The sequence below is a fragment of the Armigeres subalbatus genome, chromosome 3 (assembly GCF_024139115.2).
Source record: "Armigeres subalbatus isolate Guangzhou_Male chromosome 3, GZ_Asu_2, whole genome shotgun sequence".
In the NCBI taxonomy this organism is placed as follows: Eukaryota; Metazoa; Arthropoda; class Insecta; order Diptera; family Culicidae; genus Armigeres; species Armigeres subalbatus.
In genome coordinates this window covers 261342402-261353244 of record NC_085141.1, presented here as the reverse complement: position 1 = coordinate 261353244, position 10843 = coordinate 261342402, and the positions used below count along the sequence as shown (strand labels likewise).

At 43.1% G+C, this 10843-nt stretch overlaps 1 protein-coding gene across 1 annotated transcript; it reads right to left on the bottom strand.

Annotated features, from left to right (window-relative positions):
• Nucleotides 1-9156: 9156 nt before the first annotated feature.
• Nucleotides 9157-9999, bottom strand: LOC134222436 (uncharacterized). Its single transcript, XM_062701583.1, has one exon. It carries the CDS (start codon nt 9997-9999, stop codon nt 9157-9159), a length of 843 nt encoding a protein of 280 aa, XP_062557567.1.
• Nucleotides 10000-10843: the final 844 nt, after the last annotated feature.

The following is a 10843-nucleotide window of genomic DNA, read 5'->3' as shown; positions in this document are numbered from 1 at the left end:
CATCTTCTACGTGTTCTCCGAGGGAACCTCATAGGTTCCAAATGTAACCAATGTGGTCACTTATCGATTTCGAGCGCACGACAATCTGTTTGGTGGGAAAACACACCGAAAGAGCCGTCGCACGGCATATATTGGTGTATAAATGGAAATGTCCCCTTTTACGGGTTCCCCGAGGGCTCCTCATAGGCTCCAAGCGCATAATCATTTATTATGTGGAAATTCATGACGAAAGAGCCGCCGCACGGCATATTGTGGTGCTAAAACGGAAATGTCCCCTCCTGCAGGTTCCCCGGGAGAACCTTGCTTGTACCAGGAGTGGCCAATGTGGTCACTTATCGATTTCAAGCGCATAACCATCTGTTTGGTGGAAAATCATGACGAAAGAGCCGCCGCACGGCATATTTTGGTGTTAAAACGAAAATGTCCTCTTTTACGGGTTCCCCGAGGGCACCTCATAGGCTCCAAGAGTGGCCAATGTAGTTAATTATCGATTTCAAGCGCATAATCTATTTTGTGGAAAATCATGACGAAAGAGTCGCCGCACGGCATACTTTGCGTTGCGTTGCGTTGCGTTGTAACGGAGTATTTCGTAGATTGCATACTGATAGTTGTCATGTATATTCTTTACCTTTCTTACCCCAATTGCTTATGGATTTCCATTTGGGATTCAATGGAAATCCAATTAGGGGTCCAAAATGATAAAACATGAAAGCTATCATTGCCGGCCACGCCCATCTTCTCCGTTACTAGGAAAGGGAAGGAAATGATGATATGACATCTACTTAACGAGAGGCCTGCACACCGTATCGAATGACAACGGCCAACGATGCATAAACTTCGCAGCCTCCCGCGGAATGGTAGTCCGAAGCACCTTCTTTCCCCGCAAAAATATCCACAAGGCCACATGGAGATCACCTAACCAAGAAACGGAAAACCAAATCGATCACGTTCTAATCGACGGTAAATTCTTCTCCGACATCACGAATGTCCGCACTTACCGCAGTGCGAATATTGAATCCGATCACTACCTCGTTGCAGTATGCCTGCGCTCAAAACTCTCGACGGTGTACAACACGCGTCGAAGTCGGACGCCGCGGCTTAACATTGGGCGGCTACAAGATGGTAGACTAGCCCAAGAATACGCGCAGCAGCTGGAAGTGGCACTTCCAACGGAAGAGCAGCTAGGCGCAGCGTCTCTTGAAGATGGCTGGAGAGATATTCGATCCGCCATTGGTAGCACCGCAACCGCTGCACTAGGCACGGTGCCCCCGGATCAGAGAAACGACTGGTATGACGGCGAATGTGAGCAGTTAGTGGAAGAGAAGAATGCAGCATGGGCGAGATTGCTGCAACACCGCACGAGGGCGAACGAGGCACGATATAAACAGGCGCGGAACAGACAAAACTCGATTTTCCGGAGGAAAAAGCGCCAGCAGGAAGATCGAGACCGTGAAGAAACGGAGCAACTGTACCGCGCTAATAACACACGAAAGTTCTACGAGAAGTTGAACCGTTCACGTAAGGGCCACGTGCCACAGCCTGATATGTGTAAGGACATAAACGGAACCTTCTTACGAACGAGCGTGAGGTGATCCAAAGGTGGCGGCAGCACTACGAAGAGCACCTGAATGGCGATGTGGCAGACGAAGATGGCGGTATGGTGATGGACCTGGGAGAACGCGCGCAGGACATAATTCTACCGGCTCCGGATCTCCAGGAAATCCAGGAGGAGATTGGCCGGCTGAAGAACAACAAAGCCCCTGGGGTTGACCAACTACCAGGAGAGCTATTTAAACACGGTGGTGAGGCACTGGCTAGAGCGCTGCACTGGGTCATTACCAAGATTTGGGAGGAGGAAGTTTTGCCGCAGGAGTGGATGGAAGGTGTCGTGTGTCCCATCTACAAAAGGGCGATAAGCTGGATTGTAGCAACTACCGCGCAATCACATTGCTGAACGCCGCCTACAAGGTACTCTCCCAAATTTTATGCCGTCGACTAGCACCAACTGCAAGGGAGTTCGTGGGGCAGTACCAGGCGGGTTTTATGGGCGAACGCTCCACCACGGACCAGGTGTTCGCCATTCGCCAAGTACTGCAGAAATGCCGCGAATACAACGTGCCCACACATCATCTATTCATCGACTTCAAAGCCGCATATGATACAATCGATCGGGACCAGCTATGGCAGCTAATGCACGAAAACGGATTTCCGGATAAACTGACACGGTTGATCAAAGCGACGATGGATCGGGTGATGTGCGTAGTTCGAGTTTCAGAGGCATTCTCGAGTCCCTTCGAAACCCGCAGAGGGTTACGGCAAGGTGATGGTCTTTCGTGTTTGCTTTTCAACGTCGCTTTGGAAGGGGTAATACGAAGAGCAGGGATTAACACGAGTGGTACAATTTTCAATAAGTCCGTCCAGCTATTTGGTTTCGCCGACGACATAGATATTATGGCACGTAACTTTGAGAAGATGGAGGAAGCCTACATCAGACTGAAGAGGGAAGCTAAGCGGATCGGACTAGTCATCAACACGTCGAAGACGAAGTACATGATAGGCAGAGGTTCAAGAGAAGACAATGTGAGCCACCCACCGCGAGTTTGCATCGGTGGTGACGAAATCGAGGTGGTAGAAGAATTTGTGTACTTGGGCTCACTGGTGACTGCCGAAAATGACACCAGCAGAGAAATTCGGAGACGCATAGTGGCTGGAAATCGTACGTACTTTGGACTCCGCAAGACGCTCCGATCGAATAGAGTTCGCCGCCGTACCAAACTGACAATCTACAAAACGCTAATAAGACCGGTAGTCCTCTACGGACACGAGACCTGGACGATGCTCGTGGAGGACCAACGCGCTCTTGAGTTTTCGAAAGGAAAGTGCTGCGTACCATCTATGGTGGGGTGCAGATGGCGGACGGTACGTGGAGGAGGCGAATGAACCACGAATTGCATCAGCTGTTGGGAGAACCATCCATCGTTCACACCGCGAAAATCGGACGACTGCGATGGGCCGGGCACGTAGCCAGAATGTCGGACAGTAACCCGGTGAAAATGGTTCTCGACAACGATCCGACGGGCACAAGAAGGCGAGGTGCGCAGCGGGCAAGGTGGATCGATCAGGTGGAAGATGACTTGCGGACCCTCCGTAGACTGCGTGGTTGGCGACGTGTAGCCATGGACCGAGCCGAATGGAGAAGACTCTTATATACCGCACAGGCCACTTCGGCCTTAGTCTGAATAAATAATAAATAATAATTAACGAGAGGCCAGCGACTCACCGACGCCCTCATAGATGTCAAGGAATTGGATGGTGGGTAGGGTATGTGGTTTAGGAGTATCATTATAAGCAAATGATAGAAAATTTGTGGAAATACGTTGGGAGTGACTTTGCTAAGAAATTTATGTCACTCCATTATCCTTGCCGATGATTTTCTTCGGATGGGGCGAAGGTATTAGCCTTGCCCTGGCTAATAGCCTAGGTTTAAGCGCCTTTGCTCGCTCTCTGAAACGAAAAAAGAGCAAAAAGAAATTAAATTCCCCTTCCCCCCTGATATGATAATGATTTTGATCAACAAATGAATTCTAAGTGGATGAATAAATGATCAAACGGTTGCAAACAAGCCTCTATTGTCGTAGCAGAAGCAAACCCGCCTCAATACGACAGGCAGAAGCACATGTTTGTGATTCAAACGCGATCGACTGTTGTTCAATTTCGATACACATAGTTGGGTAGAGAGAAAAGATGTGAAATATTGCTAAAGTAGGATTCGATGGATACGGGGAATTGACTCATATGCCAGTTGAATATAGCTACGATGTATGACTAGAAAGAGGACAACGGTAGAATACATGAACTTAAAAAAATATATTTCTTCTACAAGTATAGTGGAAATTCTTTGAAAAATAATCAACAATTTATGAACAGTTTTGTTGTGAAATTTGGTGAAACTCACATAAATCTGCAAAATTAGTTAATACCTAACACGATTGTATAGACTGTGGTTTGTGATGTTTTTGCTGTTATGATCAACGACGTGCCGTGCTATATAGTTGTTCCATGTTGTATTTTTTCGATGCCATTCCCACTGTGCTGGCGGTGACACATTGACCCAGACAAGTCATTTCTTTATCAGAATCTAGACTTGCAAGCAAACAATTCTAGTTTTTAAAATAATTAATAGATTCTTTTGTTGGTCGCCACGTTATTGACTAAAACTGATATTGGACGGAACTAAACTGATATGGGACGGCATTAAAGTGATTTGTAATAAAGGGAGTCGTGAGAGGAAAAACTTACCGACATATTACTATTCCAGCAGAACATGGAAAGCTGTTTACCTTTATGTTGAGATTATACCAACGACTACTGCAGATTTCATCTCCAAACGGATTTCCTTCGCCATATACCATTCAGGAACACGAAGATCCAGCATTTATCACCTCTCGGTTTTGACTTCCGGTGTTCAGGAATAAAAGGAAGAGCTACAAGTCGTTCACTGATTCACTACCTCAGCTCAGAAGCTGCTCGGGTATAAACTTCTAGTTTGTATCCACTGATTCATTTTATTTTAAATAGGGCAAAAGATCCGATAGTCGTGGGTGTTCCTATAGTTGCGGTACTGTTATTTAAACTAAATCTACGTATGCAACGCAGCAAGCCATATTGTCTATCAATTTGTTGACCTGTCATTATTCGAAATAAAAGAAAACAGATTAGAAAATCCCTCCAAATAGGTAAAGTATCACTAAATTACCATATCTTTTACTTGGCTTTGCACCAATAGTTGCGGTAGTGTTCCAATAGTTGCGAGTCCCATAAGAAAACAATGAGATTCGCAACTATAGGAACACAAATTAAAAAATACCGCAACTATTGGAACACTGCACCAATAATTGGAGGTGTAATTTTAGGCAACAAGAATGGTTTCTGCAGCGTTTGGAATACTTTTCGTTCAAAATATAATTGATGGGGTGTTGAATGCGTACTTAAGGTAAGTGAAATGAGATATAGATGTGGTGTAAGCGAAGAAACAGTGGGGGAACGTGCTTAGTTCCTCCACTATTGGGTCTTTTACCCTAGGTATAAGTTATTAGTAATAAAACTTCAAAGTAGGGAAAAATATTTTTTGACGTGAAAAAAGAAAAATGCCGAGTCGCCGCACGGCATACTTTGGTGCAAAAACGGAAATGTCCCCTCCTGCGGGTTCCCCGGGGGCACCTAGCATGTACCAGGAGTGGCCACTTTCGTCGGAAGCCCTCTCATGGACCAAAAATACCGTTTTAAGAGAATTTATGAAGAATTGGCGATCGAATGGTATATATGGAGCGATTTTTCTGCTCCCCTTATATGACCGACAAGGTCCCCGTGGAAGTCGTTTCCCGGTGGCCATTGTCTCCAGAACCAGGATATCACCACATACCCAAAAAATTGATGAGTTTATCTTTCGAACGGTATATAAACTTTGTAATTCGGTAATAATTTGACTGTTTATAAGCATTTACATTTCTGGGTCAATATGACCCTAATATCTTATTCGTAACTTTTTTTTGTGGGGTCGTTCCTGTTGCACCTTAAAATACTTGTTTCATGTCAGATGCTTCATTTCCACAAAATATTAAAAGTCAAGAAATTTCAGAACGATCGGATTATCAGGTAAAAAGTTATTCTACTTTGAAGTTTCGTTTTGGGTCATATTGACCCCAACATCTTACTAAGGTTAAGAAGTTAATAAAATCTAAGCAACCCCAAATATCAAAAAATATATTAATTTGCTGCGACGTAACTTCGTTAAACGTACCTTAAAAACTGATGTAATCGGTTTTTGTATGTAATTTCACGTCAAATCAGCACTTTATTACATCCCTCGCCACAACATTTAGTCGAGAAAATTCATTTTTCGATTACGTGGACCAAACATAAAATTACCGACTTATATTTGGTCGGGGTTCACCCAAACAGCACCAAGCAGCTTTTCGACTGACTTGTGATATTTTGTTCGTACAAGTACAACGGAAATAGTTTCTCCAGGAGACATTCCTTGGTGAAATCAGGACGGAATCCTGGAAGAACTCTAGTAGAGATTTCTGGTGGAGCTTCATGAAGAATTTTCGGAGAAATTCCTGTGCGACTTCCTGAAAGAACTCCAACATGGTTAATTCAGGAGGGATTTCTTGGAGAATTCAGAATGAATTGCTGGGAGAATTTAGAATGAGTTTTTATGGGAGTTTTGACTGAATCACTGGGGGAAATATAAATGAATTCCTGGGGATATTGAGAATGAACCCCGGGGGAAATCAGAATGAATTTCGGAAGGGAATCAGATTGAAATTCAGAATGAATTCCTGGCGGGAAGCATTATGAATTTCTGGGTGAATTCAGAAAGAATTCCTGGGGGAATTCGGAATGAATTTCCGGGGTAATTCAGAATGAATTTCCGGGGAAATTTAAAATGAATCCCCGAGGGAATTCAGAATGAATGTCTGTGGATAAGAATGAATTCCTGGCGGAATCTGGGGAAATTAGGAATAAATTCTTGGAGGAATCCAGAATAGAGGTGTGCGCCACCACGCCACGTCGCCACCGCCGGCAGTTTTTGGCACGCCGCCGCTTAAGATTTGTCACGGCGCTGACCTATAATTTTCTCCACAGATTCAAATTTGAAGAAGTCCGAAGAATTTTCACTGGAAATTACGAAGTTTCTTAAGAGAATTTTTCGTGAAGTTAGCAATGATTTTCTTGAAATTTTCGAAAAACTTTCCGTAAAAACGGAGAAAAAAAATCGTGTAGAAATTTATAAAGGTAGCCTGGAGTTATTTGGCCAAAAATGTTAGTTCATCAAAGAGTTTCTTTGGCTAATAAAATCGGTTGACCGAATAGCTCAATTGGCCGAAATGGTCATTTTCCAGAAAGCGCCATGTGGTCGAAAGTTTCGTTCATTTATTTGGGAATTATTTTTAGATTTTCCACGAGAACTACTTTCAACGTTCGAGAATTCTTTGGAATTACCAAGAAGAGCTCTATGGATTTCCCAAGGAAAGTTGTTTTGAATTTCAGCGGACAATTCTTCGGATTTTACATGAAAATCTCTTCAAAATTTCCACGGGAAGTTGTTCCAAATTTCTACAGGAAAATATTCGGAATACACGCGAAAGTTTCTGTTGAGTATTCTTCGAAATTTACACAGAAAATCTTTCATATTTGTAGGAGCTTGGCCAAAATGGCCACATACGACCGAACTGCTAATTTGACCGAAAAGCCGTTTGCCCCAACATGTCCTTTGGTCGAAGAAGTCATTAGGCCGAAATGCCGTTTGGCCATTTTTCCGAAAATGTCATTCGGCAAATATCAATTACTGAACATGTAATATGGTCAAACATGACCACTCATTTGGCGGAATCGCCTTTTGAACGAAATTCCGTTACCTCTCTACTTTTTAAGTCGACACTGGACTTTAGGCCAAAATTAATTTAGCCAAAGTCTATTTAGCCGAACTAAACTGAACTTTTATCTTAAACTATCATTAGGTCGAAAATGGTTTGACCGAAAATGTAGTTTGGTCGAAAGGAACATTCGACTGAACTGGTAATTTGACTGAAACAGTTGTTTACCCATTGGCAGAAAGACCAAATGGCGCCCAAAAGCTCAGCGGTCCGATAACTTCAAAACTGTTGCAATTATCGAATTGCAGTTTAAAAGCATTGCAGTTATCGAACGTCTACTGTACAAAAAATATCTTGTAGAAATAAAAAGATGAATTCAATAATTTCCGTGCAATTTTTGGTTGAAATCCAAAGTTTTTTTTCACTGAAATCTGTATTTTGAACAATCTTCCGAGGAAATTATAAAGAACTTCCCGTTGAAATATCGGAGAATTTCTCGCGAAAATTCCAAAAGGTTTCCTTTGACAACTCCTTAGAGTTTCCTGCGGATATTATGAAGAACTTTCTGTTTTACCGTTGGTCGTGCCAAACTATCCGTCCTAATTATTTTAGACTGAGCAAGCCAACGTTCGAACACCTTTTCTAACAGCCGCATTCTTCTACAATTATGAAGAGTTTTCTATGTGTATTACAAGAAAATACTCAACAGAAACTCAACAGAATCTTTCCATGGATATTCCGAACATTTTCCTTTAGAAATTTAGAACAAAGTTCCAAGTGGAGTGAAAGTTTTGGAGAATTCCCCATGTAAATTTCGACAAAGAGCTTCCATTGGTAATTCCAAAGAATTCTCGAATCTTTAAAGTATTTATCTTGGAAAATCCGAAAATTATTTTCAAACGAATATTTTGGAAAAAAACTTAAAGAATTTTCTGGAGAAGTTTATCTGATTTTTTAGGAGAAATTCGAAAGATTCTTCAAATATAAAAAAAACTCAAAGAAATGTAACAAAAAATCGTCACGCCGAATCACGTCGCCGCCGGCTGAAATGGCTTTCGGCGTGACGCCGATAACGCCGCTACCGCCGATCAAAATTCTGACAAACGCCGCCGCCGCTAAATATCGGACCGGCGCACACCTCTAATCCAGAATGAATTCCTGTGGAAATTCAGGATGAATCTATGAAATTCTTCTTGGATCTTCTCCAGGATTCCTGCCTGTAATTTCTCCAAAAAAAATCTTCTTGGGGCTCCGCCAGAAATTACTCCTGTAGATCCTCCTCAAGAGCTCTTCCAGGATTTTCTTGTGGAGTCCTTTCAGGATTTTCTCTTGAAGCTGCTTCAATAATTCTACCTGGAGCTCTTCCAGGAATTCTTTTCGGATCCCCATCAGGATCTCTTCCTGGACTTTCTTCAAAAAGTTGTTTTAGTATGTCCAGTGTACAGTCTGCCAATTCCTTATCGTCGTTTGGCTCCACGAGTTTTACCACGTCCGTTTGCTAGTATAGTCTACAGTCAAGTGACGCTGTATCTCGAGCGCCACCAGCAGCGCATACGCTTTTCTACACCACGCTCGCGCGATGACTACGATACTCTCCACATACACGCTTACTGAAGTATACCCAGTTAATATTTTAATCTACCCATTAAATAAATATCAAAACTTAAACTCTACATCCCTCTCCTAGTCCAAAGAAAATGAAGAAAGAAAAAAATAGTCGCATATAAACATTTATTTCCACGTGAAGTTGCATTAAATAACATTCAAAAGTTACTTAAACATTGAATCGTGATGGTTTTTTCGTCATTCTGATTGGACGTTTAGATGACGGCTCCTGTAGTGTGTTTTCTCCTGATCCACGCTTTCCTTCCGACTTCTTTGTTCCCGGCAAATTTGACGGTTTCGGACCCTGCTCTGGTTCGTTTTCAGATACCCGGTGCTCTGTGTACGTATGTGTTGCTTTCGGCCATTTTTTCAAGTGTGTTACACATCTGCGATATTGCACACCTTCTTCGCTTTCTACAATCACGTCATTACCAGTACGCTCAACTACCTTGAAGCGGTCCAGTTGAAAGTTTGGCTCCAACTTTCCGCTTTCATAGCTCTTCAGTATGACAAAATCACCTATTTCAATGCTCGATGATTTCGCGTGTCTATGTTCGTCCGCATAAAGCTTCCCTTTAAGTTTCTTCATGGCTTCGTTATCCCTTACTCCTTCATCTCGAAGTATTGTAGGTTCCGTCCGCAGTGAGGGAAGTAGGTCTTTCACTGGTCGCCCCATAAGCAATTCCAATGGTGCCTTCTCTGTCATAGAATGCGGTGTGGTGTTGTACATATGTACATAATCCCGGATAGCTTTGCGCCAATCCACCCCAGTAGCCCTGGCAATGCGTAATGCTCTCAAAACGCCTTGATTCTGCCGCTCCACCATCCCATTAATTTGCGGCCAGTATGGAATGGTGTGGATGAGCCGAATATTCTTACTCAAACAGTATTGAGCAAACTCTTCACTAGCGAAGGGCGGACCATTGTCGCTACGGATCGCTTCTGGGTAGGTTTGTTCGATGAATACTTTCTCTAGTGCCTCAATAGTTTTCGCAGCAGTTATTCCCTTCATCTCTATTACCTTAAGATACCGACTGAAATAGTCGACTATTACTAGGAATGTCGCATATTCTTTCGCTGAAAAAAAGTCAATTCCTATTTGTTGTCAGGCTCGTTCTGGCATGCCCGTCCGTTTCATTGGTTCAGGTGGGTTTTGTCTGCTAACTGCTGCACATCCATGACATTCTTCGATTTTACTTGTTACGTCCCTATCCATACAAGGCCACCAAACCCTTTCTCTGAGGCTTCGACGCATAGACACCACACCTGGATGGCCTCGGTGCGCGATTGCAAGTGCTTTCGCTATTAATTTCAAGGGCAAAACAATTCTATCATCACGAACTACAATTCCGTCGATGATTCCAAGTTCTTTGCTGAAAGCTTGGTAACGAAACAACTCAGCAGCCCATTCGTCAGATTGGACAGTTTAATTTGCACATGTGGAAACTTTGGAAAAGGCTTCTCTTTTGTTTCAATATGATCAACCGCAAGTCCAACCTTCAACACACGAAGTTCCTCTGAAGTTCTTCTCCTTAATAACGATTTAGTTGCTCCGCCGAGTACGAAAAATTCAGCATAGGTATGTGGTGTCGTCGGGTTTACTGGAGTGTTGGCTTCGAAGACGTCCAGCACACGCAACGCATCGTGACTTGCATATGCCATAAGGTTACGGTCACAGTGAGATTTCCTGTTGTAAATCTTCGCTCCGACATCAATGAGATTTTTCCAGATACGCTCTGTAACCGTATTGATGGATGAACCCGAATCAATCAAAATTCGGCGGGCAGCTGATCAATCATACAGGTAATAAATCCTTCCTCCAATTCTGTAGTCTTGTTTACGTGTGGAACAATAAA